Source organism: Podarcis bocagei (assembly GCF_964188305.1).
Source record: "Podarcis bocagei genome assembly, chromosome: 1".
Classification (NCBI taxonomy): domain Eukaryota; kingdom Metazoa; phylum Chordata; class Lepidosauria; order Squamata; family Lacertidae; genus Podarcis; species Podarcis bocagei.
In genome coordinates this window covers 42,884,623-42,911,116 of record NC_138125.1, presented here as the reverse complement: position 1 = coordinate 42,911,116, position 26,494 = coordinate 42,884,623, and the positions used below count along the sequence as shown (strand labels likewise).

The window sequence follows — 26,494 nt, the reverse complement described above, 5'->3', positions numbered from 1 at the left end:
AGTTATTAAGTGGCACTGTTATGTAGAATTAGGTGGAAAGTCTGTGGATAAGGACCCAGAGTATTACCATTCTCTTATTTGCACCCACACTTTTAAGCCTTTTTTCATGTTTCTGTATCACTACACAACTTAGGTTGTATGTAAAGGTAAAGGTAAAGGGACCCCTGACCAGTAGATCCAGTCGTGGCCGACTCTGGGGTTGCGGCGCTCATCTCGCTTTATTGGCCGAGGGAGCCGGCGTACAGCTTCCAGGACATGTGGCCAGCATGACTAAACTGCTTCTGGCAAACCAGAGAAGCACACAGATATGCCATTTACCTTCCCGCCGAAGCGGTACCTATTTATCTACTTGCACTTTGACGTGCTTTCGAACTGCTAGGTTGGCAGGAGCAGGGACCGAGCAATGGGAGCTCACCCCGTCACGGGGATTCGAACCACTGACCTTCTGAGCGGCAAGTCCTAGGCTCTGTGGTTTAACCCGCAGCGCCACCCGCGTACCGCTAGGTTGTATGTAGGGGTGGGGGGAATCTGTCCATTTCTGTTTTCTACGTTTCTCCTTTCCCTAGTCTTAAACACTTTCCTGCAACAACTTGTGATTTTTATTTTTATTTTAAATCCTCATAAAAATTCATTGACTTTTTTTCATGAATTTATCCTAATAAACACATTATTCTATGCAGATCTAACTAGGGTAGATATTTTTCCAAGCAATTTTTCCTAACAATGCAGTTTTGTATGCTATTTTTCTCTAATACATGCATGTTCATTCACATTTCCACCATAAATATGCATTTTGTAGATATTGTTTGAAGAACTGAAATAAAATTGAAAAGTGTGAATTTCAAAGTGCACATTTTGAAGGTGTTTCCAATCACAAATTGGTTCTAGAAGTATGAATTAGGGATTCACATAAAAATGGATAGAAAATCCAATTTCTCTTCCATATGTAGTGGTACATTTGGCAAGCTATCACATGGAACAAGTATTGCATGTTTGCAAACCTATGTGTGGTCATGGGCACCACAAACACAACACAACCAAGAACACACAACAACTTACTATATAAGAATGCTTCTTTAAAGCCTAATTTCAGCAAGGGGATGAGACCCTTTGGGACATAGGGAATGCTTTGCACCTAAGGCTTGTGGTGTGTCCGTGTCCCCTCTTCTCTATAGAAATTATAGCCTGGAGATCAAACCGATGTGAGAAGTGAAGTGCAGAATCCAAAGGCAAAGTAAAGAGTTTAAAGTTTCTAATCAGGGGATCTGTCCAGGATGAAGGAGGAGCAAACCAACCAAATTAGGGAAGTAAGTAAAGCAGCTACCAGCTGGAATAAGGGCAAGGCATGAAATAGGAATGAAGAATTTGGATCAGTCAGAGACAAGGAACACAAAGTAAGGCCATGATACAAAAGTGGATTTGGGGAACTGATACTGTCCTACAATGTAGTTGACTTCAATAGGGTTACATGCAAAGCAGAGATCAGTTAGAGCAGGGGTCGGCAACCTAAGGCCCATGGGCCACAAGCAGCCCATGGGGGTCATTTAACTGGCCCATGGACCCCCGTCACCCACTCGGGGACCCCTGCCGCCCACTCGGCCGGCTCCCATGTGCCGCGCTAAACCAGCACGGAGCAGAGTAGGGACTGCCTTCCGTGATGCTGGTCGGCTTCCCATTGGCTGCAGGAAGCTCCTGCAGCCAATGGGAAGCTGTGCATGCCTCCTCCGCGCCAGAAGCAGCGCTGGAAATAGTGTTTGCGCATGTGTGCACACGCACACACTCCCACCACGGTGTCTGCAGCATTGTGAACCGGCCCAAGCCACAAAAACTTTGCCGACCCCTGAGTAATGGCAAAAGAGTTCCAGTCCAAAGATATTAGTGCAAGAGTGTCTGATGCAATGCACCTCTAGGCCCTGATTTGGATAGGTGGCTTCATTTCCTTAATAGAATTTTGGCTGGTGAGTCAGACACCAGAGCCAACAGATCCTTGATCTTATCCTGTGGTGCTGGCTGCTTTCTGTGGAATCCTACTAGACCATGGGGCAGAACAGTGTAAAATCTCATGAGGGCACAGAAGACACCTTCAAGGCAAATGAGTGCAGGTCCTGAACATAGAATTTTAGTGAAATTAAGCATGTCAGCAGTGCCAACGTGAATAAAATATTGGTAAGACCCATGATCACACGATACAGTGAATGAACATCATTTGAATGGCAGTGCCCACCAACTGGATTGTATGTGTGGGCCCCCCTCAAATATTCTGGCTCCTATGTTATATATACTCCATGTACTCCAGTGCCCCCACATGGAAACTGCTCTCATGCTTATCTAATTAAAAGCATCCATCCTCCTCCTGCCTAATAGAACCATAAAGGTAAAGGTAAAGGTACCCCTGCCCGAACGGGCCAGTCTTGACAGACTCTGGGGTTTGTGCGCCCATCTCACATCTATTGGCCGGGGGCCAGCGCTGTCCGGAGACACTTCCGGGTCACGTGGCCAGCGTGACAAAGCTGCATCTGGCGAGCCAGCGCAGCACACGGAACGCCGTTTACCTTCCCGCTGGTAAGCGGTACCTATTTATCTACTTGCACCCGAAGGTGCTTTCGAACTGCTAGGTTGGCAGGCGCTGGGACCGAGCAGCGGGAGCGCACCCCGCCGCGGGGATTCGAACCGCCGACCTTTCGATCGGCAAGCCCTAGGCACTGAGGCTTTAGCCCACAGCGCCACCCGCGTCCCACAATTACAATAAAATACAGTGGGTTTGTGTATTTTGGGGTAGATTTTCTTACTGGAGCAACCATAGGCACAAAGAATATCGAAAGAACACCTGAATGCATCAGGCTTTTATTTTAATTAAAACTTGTGCTAACTTGTAAATATTTAAAATCTGTCAATATGAGTTTCAATATTTAATCCAGGAGGACAAAATAAATATTTTGACATCTAAGCAAAGCAAACGCCACAGCACTCTTGTCACTTAATGGTGCTGCAAATCATTTTCTAAGGCATCTCATTACCCGGACTTATTATGGGGGGAAAGTGTTAATTATACTGGCAGTCCCAACTAAATAAACCAGTTCTACTGTTACCCTGAGAACTAAATGATAAATGCAAGGTCATGTGAACTTTTCTGCTAAAATGAATGCTTGCAATATCCTGATTTATCTGTATGCTTAGCATTGTGGCTAAATTTGAAGCATCATGGGTTGTTGTTTTTTTAAAAAATAGAGTCCATTTTGTTTGTTCATTTTTGCAAACTTTCCAATTTTTTAAAAGAGTGTACCCATAATATTGTTGCACACCATCCCAATTTCCAAGTGGTGCGAGATTCCAGGAATTCCAGTCGCTTACCCTGGATTCATTCTTTTCAGAATGAGGGACAGCAGAGATTGTGGTCTCTTTATGATACTTACCCATCTATACAACCTGAGCTTATGCTTCTGCCGCTATTTCCTGCCACCACAACATAGCCTGGCAGGCTGCTCCTGCTGCTGCTGCCTCTTGCCACCATGACATGGCCTCACAGGCTGCTGCTGCTTTGGCCACCACCACTGCAAGGCCTGCAGGCCACCTCCGCTTCTGCCACTGCCTCCTGCTACCGCCGCAAAGCCTCACAGGCTGCCACTGCTTCTGCCACCGGCTCACGCCACCGCGGCAAGGCCTGGCAGGCCGCTGCCACTGCCTCCTGCTGGCATGATGTGGCCTGCGAAGTTGTTGTTTCTGCCACTGGGCCACCACCACTTCTGCTGCCTAGCAGGCCTGCTGGCAGCCCCCGGTTAACTTGTCTTCACTATGACTCATTGCTGTACTTTGGATTGTTCTGAATACCACCATTTGGTAGCCATGCCCCCAAACCTTTGTGCAAACTGTATTTAAATTGTGCTCTAATTTGAAGTTTCCTTCGGTAACACAAGAGTTACTTTATCCTGATCACCTGGTTAAGGACCCTGATCTTGCCCACAGCGCAACTGATTCTGAAATGAAATCACTCTGTGACTATAGGGTGTTACCTGACATTAAGTGTACAGGGATTGAGTCTTAGTCTCTAGAAATACCATAAAGGAAGGCTTTTCACTGGATTCTGTACTAGTTTTGAATACCTGGAAATCTATGGATAGTATGCCCATTGTTCACAAATACAACAAATTACTTTTCAGGATGTTTAGTCACCAGAGGAATTCCATCACCTCATGACACTGCATAGCAACTTGATGATACATATGTTACCTTACAATATCACATGCAGATGCAACATCACAAGGCTAGCACACACATTGAGACAACAAGGCATCTGACAACTATACATCATAACGATGCTTGATTTAACCACCCCAAAATATGTCCACTTTATTCTTAAAGCACTTACAGTTACAGTTCTATGCATACAGGATTATTGAGGAATGACCATTGGGAGGAGCACAGAAAGAAGAAAAACCATGGTATACCTGAATCAGCACAACCGGATGCCTTCATCTGCCCTAACTGCAACAAAACATGTCTCTCCCATATAGGTCTCTACATTCACAACAGGCGCTATAACTCTCCAACAATTCGACTTTACCCTCCATTGTCTCCAGAGGCAGATGGATGCTAACCTGGGACAGACTTCTGAGTGTAACTATGCACAATATCCTGTTGACTGTGCTGTATAATGAACCTGTGATGTCTGAACACTAGGATCTAGAGCAGAAGTAGTGAGCCCTGAAAGCCCTGTGGTGTGACGACTTTCTGACTATGTGCCTGTAAGGCAAAGAGCACCTGAGCACGAAAGCAAGACTGAGGAGGAGCGGAGCAAGATTCACGGACAACGTGAAGGACTGATTACACAGGAGGCTGGCCGGGGAAATCTCTAAGATGCCCAGGAGCGCCTTTCCACAGCCACTTCATGCTCCTACAGCTCCACAGAGCAAAACGCCTGTTGACCAGAGACGGAGGCTGCCTTTGGCTAACGAATGTCAGTACGTAGCAACCTTGGAAGGGAGGTGGTGACCGCAGGGCTGGCACAATTCATTTTGCTGCTTGAGGCAGAATGGGAAGAATGCCGCAACTTTGGCTTAGAGAGGAAGGCGAGAGGTGGGGGAGGGGGGGAAATTTTGGCTTTCGCAGAGGGCGCCACTGAGCTTTTGGAAGCCCAAAGTCCGCCCTGCCTGGCTGCAGGTACTGCTGTTGGACCGGCATCCAATGGAGGAGCTTCTCAGCACCACTGCAGGTGCCTCCCACCCCAGTCGCTGAAGAACTGAGAGGCGGCGGAGACGGGGGCGAGATCTCACCAGAGGTCCCCGGAACTCCCTGCCACTTCTCCAGTGGCAGCGGGGGCGCCTGAGGCAGCCGCCTCAGAGTTCCCCACGGGGTATCCTCGTCGCAAGACAAGGCAGTCGCGTTATTGACTCCTTTAACAATACACGCCGCCTCCCCCCACCTCCGAGTTTGCAGAGCCTAAGGAGCGAGCGCGCCCCGAGGGCCGAGTCCCCCGGCCCGCCGCGTCGTGTGCGCTGCACGTGACCGGAGCGCGAGTCAGCCGGGGAGAGAGAGAGGGAGGGAAGAGCGCTGCTGGTGACGGCGCCTCCCTCACCGTCCCGCCTGTCCGGACTTTCCGGTCCCAGCGTGCACTGCGGCGGCGTTTGAATGGCGCTCGCTACGCCGAGTGGGCCCCGGCGCTAGGACTCCGCCGCCGCCGCCGCGCCCGGCGGCTCCCATTTAAGGCCCGTCCAGCAGCAGAACCCGCGGCGCCTGGACCATGAGCAGCACTCGCAGGTGAGCCAGCGGTCGCCCGGTGGGCCCTGGCCCCGGAGCCGGCGGTGGCTGCCGCCGGGCCGTCACAGACAGGCGTTCCCCTTCTTCCTTCTCCCTGCTGGTGCACGCAGGCCCGGCTCAGGTGCGAAGCAGCAGCCGGGCAGCCAGCGGGGGCCGCAGGGAGAAAGTGCTAGTGCCGCCGCCCCTTCCCCCTAGCCCGGGCGCTCTGCTTCTTCCTCGCTTTATAGTTTCCTTTCATTCGCCTTGAGCAGGGAAGGCCCACCTCGCTCTCTTCTCCTGTTGGGAGGAGTGCTAATGGGCGGGGGTGAGGCTGGCTAGTTCCTACCTGCCTGCCAGCCACCCACTGTCATGCTGCCTGTTGAGGAGGCTGCATTTGTGTTGGATTCCCCATTCCCCCCCCCCCAGCTCGTGAGTATGCGCTGTAAAACTATTTTTAAAAACTGAAGAAATTGAGGTGCACTATCCTTTTAACACTCAAGCACCTAATTCGGGAGACAGAAGGATGACACACACACACCCGGTTTTCTTTCAGGCTCCCTTCCCTCCTGCATTTACATCAGGAACTTTATTTTGGATGTACCATGTGTTTAAGGTTGCATGCCTGTGCACTCTTACAAGCGAGTAAAACCCTATTGGGCTGGATGAAATTAGGTTCTGGGTAACAATGCTTAGAATAGGGACTGTAAGAAACCGGTGGACAGACTGGTCCATCTAACTTCAGTGTTGTCTATGCCGATGGGCAGTGGCTCTCTAGGTTTTTGGGTAGGAGTCTCTCAGAACTACCTTGAGATGCTTAGGGATTGAATCTGCATGCAGAGTGGATGTGCTGTCTCTGAACTATGATGCCTTCTGTCAATGATGTCATGCAGTGTAAAATAGTGCAAGGGCTCACTGTGCCTTGTGGAGGAGGGGAGAGGTGTAACACAAGGGGGAAGATTCAGGTTGGTAGCTATGTTGGCTGACACTGTTGAAATATATACACAAAAGCTTCTATCAAGAGCAAACTTAGTTGGTCTCCATGGTGCTACTGGACAATTTTTTAATAGATTTTGACAAGGGGGAAGAGTGTATTGGGGTGGAGATGAGAAGGTGGAAATGCAAGTAAATCATATAGGGTTAGAGACAATGCAGTCAGGCAAGTGGGACAGTGGTTAGATGGTAGTTCCCTAAAACTATATGCAAGGTGCATAAGTATTCCAAACTCTTAGCAGGTGGAGCAATAGAAACATAGCCAGGGGGGGTCCTCAAAGCCACTTTCTGTTAACAGGAGAACTTGAACCTGTTTCACATCCAGGTAGTTTCATTCCTCCAACTTTGTTTGCTGGACCTTGCTAATTCTACCAGTACCTAAGAATCTTAACATTTTGCTGTAGTTCACACTATTACTATGTTGCTATAGATTTAACTCCAGTACCATAGCATTCCAACCTTTATGTGCAGAATCTAACATACTTTTCCCCCAGTATGTTTTACATTTTGTAATCTATCCTTCTTCCAAGTCGTTCATGAGGGCATGCACCACCCCTCCAGTTTACCTGTGCAACAGTGCATGGTTTGCTATGCTGAGGGGGAGCCACTAGTATCAGTGTGCCTGAAGAGAGTCAGTTTAAAAGTGGTTGATCAAATTAATAGGTGTATATTAGTAAGCCTCATCAAATATAAAGGACCTTATTCTGAGTAAACATACATGTCCTTATGCTACAGTGATCAGTACATCATCACATGGTTCACAAGATCTTCATCTGACCCACTAAAGAAATGATAATGCACATCCCTCTCTTACCATGAAAGATTTTAAAAAGCGCTACAGCACAGTTGAATATCCTATGGCTTGTATCAAATGTAGCACTAAGTGACCATCCTGTCAGTACAATGACTTCTCCTTACACAATAAGACTTCGCTGTTTTATCCCTCTATGTGCTCCCTGTGCCCTCCCCAAATCTGTTCTCAATGGTTAGGGGGAAATCCATAAAAGATTTAGGGGCTGCAGATAGGGAGGGAGAGGGGGGAACTCCCACTGTGCAGGCATAAATCTTTGCATTGTCGGGTTTAATGGGGTACTGATCACTGTGGCATAAGGATGCTAACATTTTTCTCAGAAGGTTTTTAATTCTGTGGTAAAGTACTATGTTGAAAACATCTATCCATGTGTTACCATAAATTGCTGACAATCAGTGGATTATCTGCATTTGATAAAAAAATGGATTTGAGAATTATTATTATTATTATTAATTATTATTATTATTATTATTTATACGCCACACATCTGGCTGGGTTTACCCAGGCACTCTGGGCGGCTCCCAACTGAATATTGAAACACAATACAGCATTAAGTATTAAAAACTTCCCTGAACATAAGGAAAAGCATAAGGAATAATTTTGCTGTTTATCTGGTTTTGTTATCCTTTTCATTTTTATTACTTTCACTTATTTTAGAAGTACTTCAGCCCACAAACTTCCTTAGCTCTTCCCCCCCCCCTTTGATGCACCCTACAAAGCAGACATAGGTTGTCCACATTACACGCTTCTCACAGTGTTTGAGTTTCATGTGATCACATGGTGAAGTTTTTTGTTGACTATATAATTTTGGGTGGCAAGTACAGGATTGTATTTTTAAAAGGTCCATATTTTTTTAAAACCTGCCTTTAGTCTGCCTTTGGCATTAGCTTGAAAACTGGACAAGGAAAAAAAACCCTTTCTAAAATTGAAAGTATTGATTTTTATTTATTTTTAAGATGACATAGAAAGCAGCATGATCTAATTAATCATGTGAGGCCAGCTTTTTTCCTGACTTCCAGAAGTTGCTTACTTTAGTGCTTCTCTTGACCTTCCCTTTCCTTCAGTTTTGGTGCAGAAGACCTGCATACATCTACCAAAAGGAGGATAACCTGGGCCTGATGGGAAAATATTCACATCGTGGAAGTGCACTGCAAAAAGTTCATGAAGTCTCTCTTCTAAGGATTGTCTATTTTGTTAACTTTTGAAACCCTTAAGATATAATGCTGCCTGATCAATTACTTTAAAATGTTACTACGTGCATTGCATATAGACAGTCTTGTGAATAATTGCAGCACTTTACCCATCTTCTTGTACTTGCCTGTCACAGAATAACTGTGGTTAGTGTTGCCTGTAGTTTATTAAAATGAGCCGACATTGCGGTTAATGAACCTGGCTTGTTACAGTAAAGCATAGTTAACACTAAGTACAATTTGGCTGGGTTCTGTTGGGACCTTAAAAGCTGTGGTTAGCTTAAAACAGAAATGGATGCTTTTGATCTCCTTGAATGTATGATAAGGGAGGGTAAAGGGAAATGCACAAGCCCAAGGCTTGAACACACAGTACTAAACCAGTCTTCCCCAAATCAGAGCCTTCTAAATGTTTTGGTCTACAATTAGTCTCGACCAAAATGGCCAGTGGTCAGAGATTATGCAAGTTTTTTAGTCTGAAACACCCAGATGGTACCTGGTTAGGGAAGGAGGCATTTAATTATGGTTTTGTGTTACGTGTAAACCAGGCCACTGATCATTGCAGACTGCAAAGAGTTTGCCAACTTTGGTTTGGTGCCAGCTGTAGTTATACATTTAATGTTAACCATAGTTAGCTGTGAAATTGGCAGAGTACAACCTTGATTGGCAGGCGGGGGTGGGGAGAGAACCATGTGGATCACAGATCAATCTGAAGCTATCTAAAAAAGCACAACCCAAAAGGAAAGGGATTGGAAGGGAGGAGGAAGTAAGTCAGAGGTAGGGAACACTATTCAGCCCAGGAGCCACATTTCCTCATGGGCGACATTCGGGGGGCTGCATGGACAAGGCTAGAGGAAAAATTGGACAGAGCGACAAATGTGACTTAGTTCTGTACAAAGCCTGCAATTCACCTACAGTACACAAAAGTCCAAAGTTACATACATGTCTACATACACACTGCTACTCTGGAAAACAAGATACAGTGGTACCTCAGGTTATGTACTTGATTCGTTCCAGAGGTCCGTTCTTAACCTGAAACTGTTCTTAACCTGAAGCACCACTTTAGTTAATGGGGCCTCCTGCTGCTGCCGCGCCGCTGGAGCACAATTTCTGTTCTCATCCTGAAGCAAAGTTCTTAACCCGAGGTACTATTTCTGGGTTAGCGGAGTCTGTAACCTGAAGCGTATGTAACCCGAGGTACCACTGTACAATATCATGGTTCAGGAGCACATTCCAGCCAGGCAGAAGCACGTGAGGAAGGCGCGAGTGAACAGGGCCAGTGAGGTATTTGTGCTTGAGAGTGTCTCAGGAGCAGGCTTCCTCAACCTCGGCCCTCCAGATGTTTTGAGACTACAATTCCCATCATCCCTGACCACTGGTCCTGCTAGCTAGGGATCATGGGAGTTGTAGGCCAAAATCATCTGGAGGGCCGAAGTTGATGAAGCCTGCTCAAGAGCTTGATAAAGAGAACTGGAGGACTATATTTGGTCCATGAGCCAGAGAGGTGTCTCCCCCCCCCCACCCAAATGAAACAAACTCAAGGACCAGGTTGTCCAATATGTCTGCTCCAAGCTCTAGAAAACTGCATATTGTTATCTTTTGAAGGCTGCTATAGGCTTAATGTAGATATGATTTTTCACCATGTGCTACAAACTAGGATTGCTCTTCTAGGAACTGGAGCTATTTATGTATGAAGCTGAATTGATAACAAGAAAGTAGTGTCAGAATTCCATCTCTGAGAACTAATTTGATGGGCATAGGGTTCAGTTGCGAAAAGGCTGATTGGTACTGCAGTAGGTTACTCATGTGATAATAACTGATCATTTCAGCTGAGCTGAGGATTTTGGCTAGACAACTTTTAATTTACTAATTAAGATAATTAAGGTTTTGTTTTGAAAGAGACACAGATTTAGAGGGAGTGAACAGCTCTGAATTTCATTTAGGCTGCAATCTTATACACACTTCACACGAGTAAATCCCATTGAACTCAGTGGGACATCAATTGAGAAGACATACACAGAAGTGCACTGTCGTTGTAAAGTATTCAGGATTTTTCAGATTTGAAAAACAAACAAACAACCAGCACACGTACTACCACGATTTATACTTTCCCCCAAAATACAGATTATCTAATCTCATTGCAACGTATGCCTGGGGGTGGTAGTTCATTGATGTAATACTAATTTTCAGTGCTCTAAATTTATTAGGATCTTATTAGTTTGAGTTATAGCTGGAAAAATAAAACTAACAAATACTTCAGGGGCCCATCCATGTGGCACCTGAAGTTTAATGTGAATTCAGAGCTACTTGTTTTTCTTGGCACCTGTGAGCCATCCTTGTCCAAATGCCAATTGCCAACCTATAGGTTTTTGTCATTTAAGTTTTCCTGATCTGCAATTATCAAACATAAAAAATGCACGATTGCCTGAATGCTGTGCATACTGAAGCTTACTGTGACCTCATGTTTCTGTGTCTGGTTCTTTGCATGTGTGGTGATGTTTCCTTGCGTCCTTTCTCTATTGCCACACCACCTACTTCTGTTTGCTCCTTGCCTGAGCGCAAACTAGCCATTTCGTTTCCATTTATCTCAGAGGATAAGCATGCCTATTTCTGCTGGTGGCTGCTGAAGACATCCACAGTACCTATGTATGTTTTTTATTTCTAATACAGCTGTTTTATGCAAAACTGCACTTGCACAAAACAGCTATATTCAAAACAAGATTGGTCCTTCAGGATATAAAGAGGAATTGGTAGCTAAAGAATTTGCAACCCATTGTGCAAGATGAGGAAATGCCCCGTGTTGACTTTAAGAACCATATAAATATCTCAAATGTTTTCCAAGAGCCAAAAGTGCTTGAACTGAAATATTTGATAATATATAAAATGCAGTCCAGTGGTACCTAGGTTTAAGAACAGCCCTGTTTACGAACTATTCGGTATAAGAACTCCGCAAAACCGGAAGTAGTGTTCCGTTTAGCGAACTCTTTCTCGGTCTGCGAATGGAAGCCGAAAGGTGGAAGGGCACCGGCAGTGGGAGGCCTTGTTAGGGAAAGCACGCCTCGCTTTAAGAACGGTTTTGGTTTAAGAACGTACTTCTGGAACGGATTGAGTTTGTAAACCGAGGTACCACTGTACACTTATAGCTTAGATATTCAAACAAATCCGAAGCAGTACCTACTAACTATTTTATTGTAATATTTGTTGGTACAGTCATACCTCGTGTTGCGTTCCACTCTTCTTACGGACTTTCAGCTTACGAACGCGGCAAACCTGGAAGTGTTTACTTCCGGGTTCGCCACCTGCACATGTGCAGAAGTGCTCGATCATGCCACACACATGTGCAGAAGAGGCGCTCTAGTTGCGGACTTTTTGGGGTGCGAACAGCACCCCGAAACGGATTAAGTCCGCAACTAGAGGTACCGCTGTATTTTAAAGACTTCTTTACATATTCACTGGGTTGTGCCCTCACTCTAGTATTTGAGCCCTAGTTTGGTAGCTGCTGTAGGTGACCAGGAATTCTGCTCAGGCAATTGAGTAGGCTGATGGAAGAGAGACGAAACACTCCAGCCCTCTTTCCCACCTGGCTTAGAAATGCTGTGCATCTTTCCAGCCAGCCCCCAGCAGGCTAATAACATTTTTGCAAGTTAGTAACTTACATAGAAGGCTGAACTAGACTGTGTCACATTGTGATATTCTATGCAATAAAGTAGGTCAGGATAGGTAAACCAGATGGTTTGTACTTCTGTTACTGCTGCATGGATATTAACATTCAGAAACGGTATTACATTGGCGTGAATTTCTACTTTCCTGTTTTCTTTACCTAATGCACTTGTTCTGAAGGAGCATTTTTAAGGAAGCCTCAGCTCTACTTCAGTCCAGTAAGACTGAAGAGCTGATTACCTATTTATAGACTGCACAAAGCATCTTTGCAATGGAACATTGCCCTCCATAGTATGCTTCTACCTTAGGCTCCAGAGGATGGTTGGGCAGATCTGAAATTGATTTATAAGTATTCCCAGGGATTATTTTGAGAGAAGGAAACAAAAGCTTATGAGATGAGGACCACAAATCACTAACTAATTTTATTTAATGCTGATTTATTAAAAATAAAATACCAAACTTAATGGCCTTTATGCTAGACTTCAAATAGTCTGTGGTTCTTACGTTTCTGAAACCAATTTATATTAGTTATTTATTAACTGAGGAGTTGTGAGCAAGTGCTTAAGAGAAGAAACTGTCAAGCGCTTAGTTAAAAGGTTGGCACTGTATAGCCTATGGCAGATAATAGTATCCAGATGGATCCCTTTGAAGATTTTTTTTTTTTAAATGATGGCAGCAGTGAGATTGGCCTTAGGTGTTAGCAGATCTTTAGACTGAATTAACCAATGTGCATTGACATATTTTGAATCTTAATTGTGTGAATATTCCATGTTGTTCAGCACCTTGCTGTGTTTCTTAGAAAGTGTATAAATATTTAAATAATAATAAACTTCAGGTGTCCTTATTGGACCACATCACTGATGAGGTTTTTCAAAATCTCTATCATAGTATCCACAGGGCATGTATTAGTTAAGTACTTATCACTTACAGCTGATACAGTTTTATAGACTTCCCTGTAGATTGCATCTAATGTGCTAAATAAATAATGTCTTCATTAAATCTCATTCAGATTACTGTGGGATTGACAGATAATGTTAAGAATGAAAATTAACTTTACCTTTGTCTTGAAAACCAGGGATTTTGGATATTATGGCAACTGAAGCCCAAAATGTTAGAAAACGAATGCTATTGTATAGTGACGGTCGTCCTGTTGATCTCCCTAGAAAAAGGAGTTCTTATTCCATTAATGAGAACATGAAGGAGGTAAGCTTTTACGTTTTCATCTAGATCGTATAACTAGTTTTCTAACGCAAGACATACACAGCTAGTTCTATTGTTGTGTTGTGTGTTCTGAGTGACCTCCCATTCAGAGCTGTAAAGGGTCATTAGTTCCAATATTATAATCGGCAAGAGCTACAAATACCCAGTAGCTCCAGTTGCTTTTTTATTTACAGTTTATAAAAACAAATAAAACTATTACAATTATAAAACGCGTATAACTGTTCTCCCCCCCCCTTTTTTTTTTTAATCAGCCTTGCATTGGGAAATTTCCAGGCGCCTTAGAACAGCCTTTCTCAACCATGGGTCCCTAGTTGTTGAACTACAATTTCTATCATACTTGACCACTGGTCCTGCTAGCTAGGGATGATGGGAGTTGTAGTCAAACAACATTGGAGGACCCAAGGTTGAGAAAGGCTGCCCTAGAGAGTTATATAATTTAACGTGTTTATTTTATTTGTATTTAGTTAACAAAGAGAAAAAACATTTAAACAGTCAAGGCTGCCAAATATTGTATATTAAACTGGCATCCATTCATTGTTACCAATGAATTTATAAAATAGAAAAATTTCCATGAGAAAAAATAAGCATTGGAAAACTTGCTGGTCCACATCACTGACAACAGGTATAAGAACCTCTTCAGCCAAACCACATGCCATCGTGAAGGGGGTGTGGTTGACAGCCTTCATAAATATTGTCTTATAAAGAGTGCATTATTGTCATGATTCACTAGTTTATGTTTCTAAATAGAATGAAATGATGGGCTTATAAAGAACATGCTTAGGCCATCCAGAAGAGGCAAATACAGAAAATGGCTGCTAATTTCTAGAAATATTCTGATAGATCTACCTGTCTACCCATTTCAACATGGGGAAGGTGTTCTCACTAATTTGCCAAGTAGTGTTGTATTAGCATGAGCCCTTCTTTATAACTGAACCTTCAGGGGTAAGATCTACTTGACAAATAGCTTCTTTTTCCTTCTACACCCCTCCTTGTAACCCATCCATCTATTGCACTCTTACATTATTTTGAGTCAGTCTGAGGTGATTCAATTCATGGAGCATGATTGTGATTGTGCATTCAGTTGAAGAAGGAAGCTTTCCACATTTGGGGTAAAATGTGAAAAGCAGAAAAAAGAGCCTAAACAAATTAAAAGCAATGAGGATAGGTGATGAATTCTACATGTTTGATAGCAACACAGTTAAAACATGAGAAACCATTTTCTTCCAAAACCATGCTGTCCACTACCAAAAGGATTGTAAGTGAAAATGCCCTTTTAATTTATAACACCAAAGGTAGCAACAGAAAAGTGGTTTGTATTGTTACCTTACCTTTTTGTGGGGAGTCCCGATGAGTCAGAATATCAAATGTTAGAACATTCAAATGCTGAACGGTCTCACTATAAACATATTGATAATATGACAGATAATAGCTCACTTGGTGTGCTGAAGAAATCATCCTCAACCATATTACCTTCTCAAGCTGTTGGCAGACTTATCTAAGACCCTGGCAATCAAGTGTACTCTTTCCGCCACATTTTATTAGTAAAGACTGATATTATAACACAGGTTGTAATACAAAGTTTTCTCTGATGTCATAATCCCACCTCTTGCCATGGATGTCACAATATCATGTCCTTCAGCTACATGCTGAGAGCAGCCATAAATGTATTTTCCCCAAATGCTTGTTGTATACAACAATTGAAACAAGGAGGAAAAAAACAGAAAATCAGACACATAGAAAATTAATAGTAGGTTTTTTAATTCTTGGTTATAACATATATGCTGTTTATTTCTAGGGTAAGAAATCTACAAAACCTTTGGCTTCTTCCACAGGCAGGTAAGAGCTGCTTCTCTTAATCTTGGAGACAGAATTCTACAACTGATCAATTTAGACAAGTCCCTTTTCCGATTATCAGTGAAGAATACTGAATGAGCATCTTTTAGCCCAGTTTCTTAGAAGTTAGTTTAGCAATAACTCAGGGTTTTTTTTAGTTACTGCTTGGTTTGTCTGGAGCAAAGCAAACCGCAAACCATGGCTTAGCTCTGGGTTATGTAACAGCAGAATGACTTGGGGAGGGGCAAAGCAGCCACAGTTTTTACATGCTTGCATGTTTGTGTTTAGCCATGGTTTGGGTTAGCATTATGTGCAAACTGGACCAGTATCTTTGGCTTTCTAGTAAATGAGTTAATGCAGTGTTTAATACCCCCGCATCACTATCCAAGTGCCCATTTTGCATCAGTATAATGATACATTAAAGATTGTTCAGATTCTGACACTCATATAACCAAAGTAATTGATAAAAGTGTTTCCCATGTAAGTCAGATTGCAGATTTAAATTGTGTCAGTTCAGTCCTCCTTGAATAAAAAATGTTATGCAGGATGCTACTCAATGCAGGATGCTACTATGGTAGATAAAACCTTACTGCAAAATATCATAACACAGCATGCACTATACATAATGATTTTGACTAGATACTAAACTCATTGTTTTGTTTTTGCAGAACAACTGCTGGGCAAACATTGACCAGCCCCCATCCTCTGTTCAAAGTAGTATATTGCAGAAGAAAAGCTCACTATTATACTCCAAAGCCTTGTTTCAGAAAGAAACAGCTCCCTAAAGTCAAGAGCCGTGACATGGCAAATAAGGAAAATGAACTGGCATGTGCAGCTGATCTGCCAGCAAAATTGCCTGCTGACGGTCGTACTTTCTTACTAAACTCCAGTGATTCTGGCCGATCTCAAACAGAAAGTCCATCATCAAAGTACAGTGGATTTTTTTCAGAGGTAAGTTAAATGTTACGTGATACTTATTTTAAAATGAAAAGCTGGAATCTTAAGATTGCTGGCTTACTTCCAGTCTTAGTTGTTTAGTAGGGCTTGGATTTTGTAACCATTATATTTTAAAATGTTGGTCAGAAAGCCTGTAAGGAACTGTACATGATAGCTGTAATGAGAACCAGCAGGATACAAACAGTATAGGTTGACAGTTGTTGGTTCATACTGGCTAAATTGTTCCCATGTCTCTAGGTTTCAGAAGATCATGATACTATGGCACAGGTTCTCTTCAGTAGAAACCTCCGGTTGAATGTAGCTTTAACTTTCTGGAGGAGAAGAAGTATAAGCGAGCTCGTAGCCTATTTAATAAGGTAAATATGAAAAATGTCACTGGTATAATCCAGTCCACAGTGGTTTCAGTGCTTGTATGTGTAGGATTCCCACTTCCTCAGAGGCAGAGGGCTGGATGGGAATGTAGAAATCATGCACAGACCTCCCATTCACCTCAGTGGCCCATGTACTACTTTTGCAAGTATCCACTGAAAGGAGACAGCAGGACTCTAAAATTTGTTGGACTCAAATACAGACGCTGTATAAAGTTTGCATGTCTTTTTTTAATGCAGCTATTCTTAGTCTGCTGTATTTAAATGCATGTGCTGGCTCATGAATTCTTGAGCTTAAAAGTTTCAAGTCTAGAAGAATTACGTAGAGCTGTGTCTAATAGTGTACATTTTTTTACTGATGTTTCCAGGATACAAGATCTGGGTGTAGTGGTAGACTGCCTTCCTGTTCTTACCAGCAGGTAAAAAATACACCTAGGGGTAGGGGTTTGTGGAGCTCAGATTTATAAGAGCAAGTTTATGTATACTGACATTATCTTGTTTCAGTTTACAGGAAGAAAAACCATATATTTCTGTGGGCTGCTGTGTAGACCTTCTACCATTAGTTAGATTACTGCTTAAGAGCAAATTTGAAGAGTAAGTTTTAAAATATAATTCTCTTCATATGAATGTTTAGATGCTGACAAAGTAAAAGTTAATCTTCTTTCACTGGCTGGTCCAATTTTTTAAGGTCTCTTTGTGCTAAGGGGACTGTGGGCTTCAGTTCTGAGACTGCCTTGGTCACCCTATATGATTGTCTGCTTTGGGAGAAAGACAGGGCGGGGAGTCTGTTCCTACTGAGACTTCTCTTCCTCTGGTATTCTTGACAGTGACTGTTCTAGAGTGCCTAGCCAGGACGGGAGCTGGAGGCACTATTTTGCAGTGGTTCCTCTCCTATCTGGATGGCCAACTCCAGAACAATGCCATGGTCAAGAGTCTCTGCAGGGTTCAGCCTTATAATCCATTCTATTTGGCATCTTTATGATACAGCTGAGTGGGAATTATCCAGAGTTTTAGAGTGTGCTGCCATCACTGCTGATCACACACAGCACCGTTTTTCCTTTATAGCTCGAATAGGTGTGGCAGTGGATATGCTGTCTGGCCTCAGTAATGGACTAGGCGAGAGCCAATAAATTGAATCTGATTCAAGACAAGATTTGAGACACTGCAAGTTGATTCCTCTGACTGGATGAGTGAAGTGGATCCTGTTCTGGATGCCATCTCACTCTCCCTGAAGAAGCAGGTCCACATCTTGAGGCTATTCTTAGCTCCAACATTGCTACTAGAAGCCCACGTGACATCCATGGGATACAGTATCTTTCATCAACTTTGGCTGTTGTCCAACTATGACCTTTTCTGGATGTGGATAGCTTTACTTCAGCTGTCTACATTCTGGTCTAGGCTGGATTACTGCAATGTGTTGTATGTGGGGCTTCCTTTGAGGACTGTTTGAAATGCCGTGGCCAGACTGTTAACAAAAACTGGAAGGCGTAAACCTAGAGCATTTGTTTTGGCCCAACTGCATTGGCTTTCAACTAGCTTCTAAGCTCAGTTCAAAGCACTGGTTTTCACCATTATTAAAGTTCCATGCAGGTCAGAACCCAATTACCTAAAGGACCACTTTGTCTCATATGAACCTTCTCAGACACTGTGTTTGCCATCTGAGGCTCTTCTCTGTTTTTCCATCTCTCCACCCCCCAGCCAAAAAAGCACTGAGAGTCTTCTCTTTAATAGCTTCCTCCAGTCTTTGGAATGTTGCTCCCAGGGAGATACTCCTGGTGCCCACTTTACTGTAATTTCAGTGCCAGGTTAAAGCATTTTCATTCTCTCAGGTATATGGGCAGCTTTGATTATATTGATGTTACAGTTACTTAATCCAAGCTTTGGTGTGGTTTTATCATTGTTACTATATTGATATTGTGTATTGGTTTATACACATTTTCATTATGATTTATTGTATTTATATAGTAAATTGATTTAAGACATTATTATAAAATGATATGCAAGGCTATTATTATAAAATGATATGCAATCTACAACACTATTATCCATGTGCATGCACACTCTCGACCATCATCATCTTGATTGCATATTTTCTGCTTGTAACATGCTGAAAATAGTCATGTTGTATGTGCTCATCACAATTCAGAAACTATAGGTGGCAACCATTTTGCACAGGGATTCTGCTCCTGGTCCCTGTGCATATTGGTGTGCACAAGCCTGTTATGCCCCTCTCCCACCCTCTTCTGGGCCTAAATGGACCCATGCGGCGGAAGTTGACATGTGCAAAAAGGTTGCTACCTGTAGCTCTAATCAAGCAATGGGTTCAATTTGCTTAATCCCATTTACATAGAAAGATGCACAAAGAATGAAACCCTCAGGTAGCTAGCCAAAGCAATCCAGAACAAAATTCCTCCCAAGTACCAAATAAAGTGATCAGTTGGATCTAGTGTATGAAACAAAACCCTTCTGCTTTGCTTATGAGGAGAAAATGCCTGTGGCACTTATTCACATATTGTGGAAAGTTCCTTCTGTAACAACTTACTTAATTCCATTTTCCTCCTGTTTCTATGGAGGAACATTTTGCAAATGAATTTTCTGTCTTCTTCGGTTTAAACTTCTCTGCAGCATTTTTTTGTGATTCAAAATAAAATCATTTCAGATATGTGATCGTTGGCTTAAATTGGCTCCAAGCTGTTATTAAGAGGTGGTGGCCAGAGCTTTCTGCCCATGCAGAAAAAATAGAGGATGGGTAAGTTACGCTTTTTAAAGTTCATGACAGTATGGTCCTTAATATGACTTACATTTCTTGCTTTTTAAATTCACAGTTTTTTGCTTTACAGTTGCAGAACATTCCATGGCTTTGCAGATTAGCAATTACTGAAACAGCCATAGTACCTGGAAATGCTGTGTTTAATATAATACCCACAATGTACTATAAGCAATATTCTTAAAATGTCAAACTCCAAGCATGGTTTATAGCTGAAAACTACAATAGAGTGGCAGTCATTGTTCAGAGGAGATGATGTCAAGACATCTACAGATATTATGCAGTTAACTTCCACTCATGTAGTGTGATTTCCCCTTCTCTTCCCTTCTTCTGGACCAGATTTGGGGGGGGGGGGGGGTTTCACCAGCAGGGTATAGGGAAGAAAGAGGAATGGTGTGTCCTGTTACACAAGCAGAAATCCATTGCACAAATGGGTGAGCATCAGTGGATGTGGCCCCAAATATTGAATTTGTTCGTCTTTATAAAAATATTTATATGCTACCTTATGGCCCTCAAAGGAGCCCCATGGCAGTTTACAAACTTAAAATACTTTAGCTTTAATACACAACTGAGGCTTTGTAAAAGAGAAGAGTTTACTTTAATCTCAAATCTTCTTTTAATAAAATGTTGAAAGAATATGGCAACTTGTGTTTCAGAAGAAAAATGTGGTTTTATAAGTATTAGGTAACCGCTTAAAATTGGCTGTTGTTGCAAAAAGACAGGGATACTTCACTGTCTTTGAATGCTTTGAAAATATTTTGCTATATCCCCCCCTCCCCATTGAAAACCTAGTTTTACAAGTTTATTTTTGAAAATAGAATAATACATGGACTAAATGAAAATATGTCTAAGGACATATCTACACTATAGACTTAAACTGCTTTAACATGCCATTCAGCTTTGAGGAAAACTGTTTCTCTGAGGAGACAGTGATCTCTAATAGGATCATCTCAGAACCTCTTCAAACTGCAGTTCTTAGCATTCTTTAGCGGAAGCTATGACAGGAAAAATTATATTAAACATATAGTAAGTATGTAGCATAGTTTAAATCTGTTAATCCCTACTAACATGTTCATGAGTATGGATCAGAAATGCAAGAAGCTTCCAGCTGAATGGGATAGTTTAGCATGATATAGGAGAATCGGTTTTTCAGTATATTCAGTTGGTTTCTTTAAAACATTTTTTAAATTTCCTTAAATAATATATGTAGAATCAAACCACCAGACAATATTTAAAATATCCCACATCTCAACTGCAGATGTAGATAATGTGTTTTGATGGCGGGGGGATCTAAATGCTTTTGGGGTGATTATTTGAAAGATAAAACCCTAATCAAAGCACTAGCAATAATTTTAACAACTGGATTATTGAGGAAATCATTTAAAAATTGAGTGCCTGAAACATTTTTTTGCATATTTTTTAAATCACTACAATGTACCCTCCTGTTCTCAGGTCAGAACTAGATTTTTGGGCTCAGATTGCTTGGAGCAGCACTGAAATCAATCAAATTAAACAATACAGTGGTGCCCCGCAAGACGAATGCCTCGCAAGACGGAAAACTCGCTAGACGAAAGAGTTTTCCGTTTTGGAGGTGCTTCGCAAAACGAATCTCCTATGGGCTTGCTTCGCAAGATGAAAATGTCTTGCGAGTTCCTGCAGGGTTTTTTCCTCTTCCCCCCCTTTTTCTAAGCCGCTAAGCCGCTTATCAGCTGATCCGATAAGCCGCTAAAAGCCGCTAATAGCGCTAATCCGCTAATCCATCAATGGGCTTGCTTCGCAAGACGAAAAAACCGCTAGACAAAGAGAATCACAGAACGGATTCTTTTCGTCTTGCGAGGCACCATTGTATAGTTTGAGATTCTTTTTCTCCCAGGATGTTTCATTACATTTTGCTTTCTCTATTAACTAACAGTTCTATCCATAAAAACTGGGAGAACTGTCTCCTTAGACTAAGATTCCCACCCCCCTCTAATCTTTAAAAAATAAATAAATTAGTTTTTACCTATATGTATTTTTAATTTCCTGAACTGAAGTTGGAAAAACTACCATAGTAAAGGGGTGCTCAATTTTAGGGATGCCCAAAATATAATTACATGTGTCTGTCTTTCTTTCATAGAAATATTCAGAGTTTAAAGACACAATTAAGTGGATTGTGGAAGCAAGAAAATCATCTTACTTTGGTTCCAGGATATACGGGTAATATAGCAAAGGTAATGTGTTTGTGGTGTTCCTTCGTGGTCTCAATATTATACAGCCTCCATTACAGTTAAGCTGTAGTGAGCTGATTTATTTTGTGGGGTGCTACTAAGCATTCGGAAGTCTGATTCTCTATGTAAACAGCAACCAACTATTTTTCTTTGTTTAGTTAATGTGACTGGGGCCTGCAAAGTGTTGGGGTGACTTTCCCTTGTATTAATTCATCAAACTGCTCTCGCTCTCCTCAGTCTTTGTCACTTTTAAAGTAGCCCATTAGTAAGTTGGATTGAATAAATTTGCCTTATTCTTTATTGTGGGTCTGCTCCTCAGTCTTTGCTTGGTAACCATTTCTCATCCCTTGGCTCTTTTGCTTGATCAGCCTGATCCTTGTTTTCTTTATTCTGGACCAGCTGCAGAAGTATCAAATGTTTTCCTTTCTATTAGAGGAGGGAGCCGTGTACATGGCTCAAATGAAAAGGAAGAGAAGACGTAATCGTAACAATCCTTGAAGCAATTCCAAAGGCTTCACATTATCTTGTCAACCTTGCCATAGCCCTGTGAGAAGCAATTGTAGTATTATGTCTGTATTGCAGATAGAGGGCTGAGATCGAGTGTGAAGTACTTAATCATTTTAGTGAGCTCCTTGTACAGGTGAAATTCAAACCAGAGACTTTTTGGTTCTATCTCAGCTTCCTAGCGCTGATTCTGCACCAGCTCTCATGAAAGAAACATGTATGGTTGAGGAGGAAAGAATCTCATCCTTGCCCATGCATTACTGAAGCTCCTCCTGCCTGCAGACTTCTTCAGGTGTTACTAAGTTGCCCCATATGAGGGGGCTAGTGCACTTGTCCCCTCTTTGCCATTCTTGGTACCCCCCTGCCCCCAGCTTTCCAGGGTTATATCACAAGGTTGACATCTACAAGGAAGGCAGAGCTAGAGTATTCTCTCTGATCTCCCCCTACTCCCTGCATGGTAACTTAACCTTTGTCAGTAATGCCTGAAGAGGGCTTGTATCGCGCTCTCGCTCTCCAAAGTGGAGGACACAAAAACAAAAGATGCACTTTTTTCTGTTTCACTAGCACTTGCTCAAGGGCTTGGAACAATTCTAGAAGGGATAATGAAAGAATCCATGTGCAGAAGGGAAGGATTTCCCAAGATATGTGCTTTAGCATAGCATCTATTGCTGGAAGAAGGAGGGGAGGGTTTGTACAGGGGAACTGAATAGTTCAACATCTCACCCTAGAGCAACAACTCCCATGCAACATTTCAGATTCTTGGGGTGGCGCCTGCAGTGGGGTGGGGTACACTCCTATTCATATGGCTTTCTATGAGCAAGGTGAGATACTCATGTAGAACACGTTCACTAAATTCTAGTGATATCTGTGTAAAAGAGATTCTTCAAAAGTGACATTTTTGTCCAGAAGCAAATGATATTTGGCTGCATCAATTCAAACAAGTCAGTGGTTGCCTCTTCTTAGATTCTAGCCCTACTTTGTGCAGTGAATGGCTCTTTGAATTAATTTAATTCTCTCTCTCTCTCTTTTTTTAAGGATGTGGATACTTATTTATTACAGCTGCACTGACATTCCTGGAGGACAAGTGTATGTGTACATGTAGTGTGTGTTGGCTAAGAAGCCCTTCAAGTAATCCTGAACTATGTACTGTTTCCAAAAGGACATCTCTTCTGAGAACTGTCTTTGGCAGGAGAGGACTAGACCGCCAGACTGTTTAATTCAACCACTAAAATCCATCTGCTTCACATTGAAGTGGAAAAATTTCTAATAGGAGCAACCTTTACTTCAATGAGGTGAAAGTGCACTATGAAAACTATACGTATGCCTTTGCTGCATTTTGGGATTGTTCAGTTACTGGATGAAGTCGTGAAAGTTTCTACTGCATAATGGTATAAAACGGCAAAACTTAATTGTGAAGACAGAATTGCAGAACCAGTTACTAGGAACCACAAGAGACCAGTCGCCATAAATATTTTTTAAACTTTGTTTTTCTTATGAATTGTAAAAATGTGTATATTTTCAAGATATTATGAAATTTTGCTGTATTGAAACTCTGATATATGTCTGCTATATTAATCAAGATATTAAAGACTATTTTTGTTGCACTACTGAGAAACTGTATATAGCAAGGGGCCTTAACTACTAGTATTGCAAATAGCCAATGTAGTAAGAAACCATTATAGCCAATATATAAAGATGTTGTATAGAGGGATGGAAACTCTTTATTAAAAATCAGGGTGTTTACACAAATTGTGTACAAATCATTTTGAAACATTTTGCACACTTAAATATATTTAAGTGGATATTTCCACTGACTGACTACTTAAATACCTGTATGACCTAAGAGTACTAAAATTTAGGCATAGAGGGAGGTTGTTAGCAAAATGGTGGATATGTACACCTAGCATTTTTAATACTTAAATTTTCTAATATATTCTGTTGTGTTTCATTTAAATGTGTCGAGTAAACATACTAAATGTTACTACTGCTTTAATTAAGTTCGCATAACTTTACCTGGTTCTCTCACTCCGCTTAGGACATCTTCAGATATTTATAACTCCAAGCTCCTAGAAATGTTTACGGCCACAGTAGGCCTATATAGCTTTTCAGATTTGACAATGCATCTGCTACCTCCTCTAATTAATATTGCTGCAGCTCTTGCAAATGTAGTTGCCATACTCCTGACTTAACATTTAATCTTAACTGGAAGATTAATGCAATAATACATCCAGTGCAAAAGTTTACAGTTGTGTTTCTTTTTACTCATTTGCGATATTTTAGTTCAATCTGCTATGGTTTATCAGCTATATTAAAAAGGAAAACAGGTTGATGGGTTTGTGGGATGGCACCTGTGTCTTATGTTACTAGTAAATATGTTTGTCTAAATAAAATTCTATCGAGTGCCAGCTGTGCACAAAACAAACTGAAATGTATTTTTGCAGCATGCCAACCAAGTTGATCACCGGATTTAATTTTGATCTTCAGTGTGCTTTGTGATTATACACCAGCTGCTTCTATACACAACTGTAGACTGTTAGAAAGAGGTCTCTTTTCATGTATTGTGCCATGAGAACATTTATGGTCAAAAGCAAGGAAGCAATATTTATCTATATAAGTGAACTGTAAAGACACTTGCCTCAATTTATACCAAGCTTCAGTAAATCAAGGGGGGGGGGACCAAGAAGGCCTAATTCTCTTGTCTTGGTTTACAAGCCTTTATAGCTGTGAGGAGATGGTCTTATGTCCTTAGGATCAGATGCATTAAGAATGTCAGTAATGTACTGAAAGAACAGGAAATAGAGGCTTGTTTAAATCATACGTTCTCCCCTATGTTACAGAATACTTGCCTAGATTCTGGTTTTAAAGGGTTTCTGATTAGATTTTAAATCCAAGGTAATACTATAGTAGATTACACAGAAACACTAGAGAGGCAGCTGGAGGTGGAGAATTGGATGAGAGGGATGGAGCTGAGTGTCATCAATGTACAGTGGTACCTCAGGTTAAGTATTTAATTCGTTCTGGAGGTCCGTTCTTAACCTTAAACTGTTCTTAACTTGAAGCACCACTTTAGCTAATGGGGCCTCCCGCTGCTGCCGAGCCACCGGAGCACGATTTCTGTTCTCATCCTGAATCAAAGTTCTTAACCCGAGGTACTATTTCTGGGTTAGCGGAGTCTGTAACCTGAAGCATATGTAACCCGAGGTACCACTGTATAGGTGATACTGAAAGTCATGGAAAAGTGGTAAGCTTGCCGAAGGACAAAGTATGGTGAGAAAGAATAGTAGGCAGCCAAGCCTTCTGAGGAATCCCAACAAGAGGGGAAAGCAGTATATGGAGACACTGAAAAAGCAATCAGACAGGAAGAGAGCCAGTGGAGGACAGCAGCAAGGATCCCCAGGGCATAATAGGAATCTAACCGGAAGGAACTATTAACTATCAAACATGACAGAAAGGAGATAAGTACAGAGAAGAGGCTCATAGATCTGGCAGTGAGGTCATCCATGATTTTCATGAGGGTAGTTCAGTGGAGTGAAAGAGGTGAAAGCCAGATTGGAGATGGTCAAAAGTAGAATTGGAGGAAAGATCGTTGTTATATAGGAGTAAGCAGCACAGTCCAGAAGTTCAGAGATAAAGGGGGAAAGAGTAGTACTTGGAAAAGGGACAATGAGCCTAGAAATGTGTTCTTTTTTGAGAATAGGGGAAATGGTGTGTTTGGATACTCGAAGGAGATGGTGCATAAGGGGAGATAACTGGAAGTTGGAAAGGGGCATGAGAAGGGGCAGAATGAAGGGCAGAGTAGACTGGTTCTATCTTAGCATTGGAGGAGGAGGCCAAATCTTGACCAGAGAGAGGAAGTGGGGAGTAGAGGAGTGGGCTTTAGCAGGCATCAAAGGTAGAGAAGTGCAGCTTGCGATACCTAGAGTTGGTGTGGAACGGATGGATGAAGTAGTGCTGTTTAGCCAGGAGTAGCTTGGAGGATAAAGATGTTTCCAGGGCAGGTTATTTGCTTTTCCCTGAAAATCATTTGAAACACAAGTAACAGAGATGAGTTTTTGTTTTAAAAGTAATGTTTTTAAAATGCCTATGCTATTGAAACCAGTAGTGATGTATGGAAGTGAGAGCTGGACCATAAAAAAGGTTGATCGTCAAAGAATTGATGCTTTTGAATTATGGTGCTGGAGGAGACTCTTGAGAGTCCCATGGACTGCAAGAAGATCAAACCTATCCATTCTTAAGGAAATCAGCCCTGAGTGCTC

General features: G+C 42.0%; 1 protein-coding gene and 1 long non-coding RNA gene across 5 annotated transcripts in view; one reads left to right on the top strand and one right to left on the bottom strand.

Moving 5' to 3' along the window:
• The window catches only part of LOC308596075, a 74,065-nt gene extending 58,674 nt beyond the window's left edge, over nt 1-15,391 (bottom strand). The window contains exons 1-3 of one of the 3 annotated variants that reach the window (XR_014012303.1): nt 14,931-15,388; nt 13,439-13,540; nt 8,460-8,852 (exon numbers count right to left, since the gene is read on the bottom strand). This is a non-coding gene — a long non-coding RNA (uncharacterized lncRNA). The other 2 variants (XR_014012304.1, XR_014012302.1) reach the window with 2 other exon arrangements.
• On the top strand, nt 4,402-24,660 carry KATNBL1 (katanin regulatory subunit B1 like 1). Of its 2 annotated transcripts, XM_081209748.1 has the most exons (10): nt 4,417-4,954; nt 13,457-13,584; nt 15,398-15,438; nt 16,104-16,386; nt 16,630-16,748; nt 17,129-17,179; nt 17,265-17,354; nt 19,420-19,509; nt 21,644-21,737; nt 23,274-24,660. In XM_081209748.1, the coding sequence occupies exons 1-10, from the start codon at nt 4,855-4,857 to the stop codon at nt 23,304-23,306; spliced, it is 1,029 nt and encodes a 342-aa protein (XP_081065874.1). In that variant the 5' UTR covers nt 4,417-4,854; the 3' UTR covers nt 23,307-24,660. The 2 variants fall into 2 exon arrangements, with proteins under 2 accessions (XP_081065873.1, XP_081065874.1); XM_081209747.1 differs by lacking the exon at nt 23,274-24,660 and having other exon boundaries at nt 4,402-4,954; nt 21,644-22,555.
• Nucleotides 24,661-26,494: the final 1,834 nt, after the last annotated feature.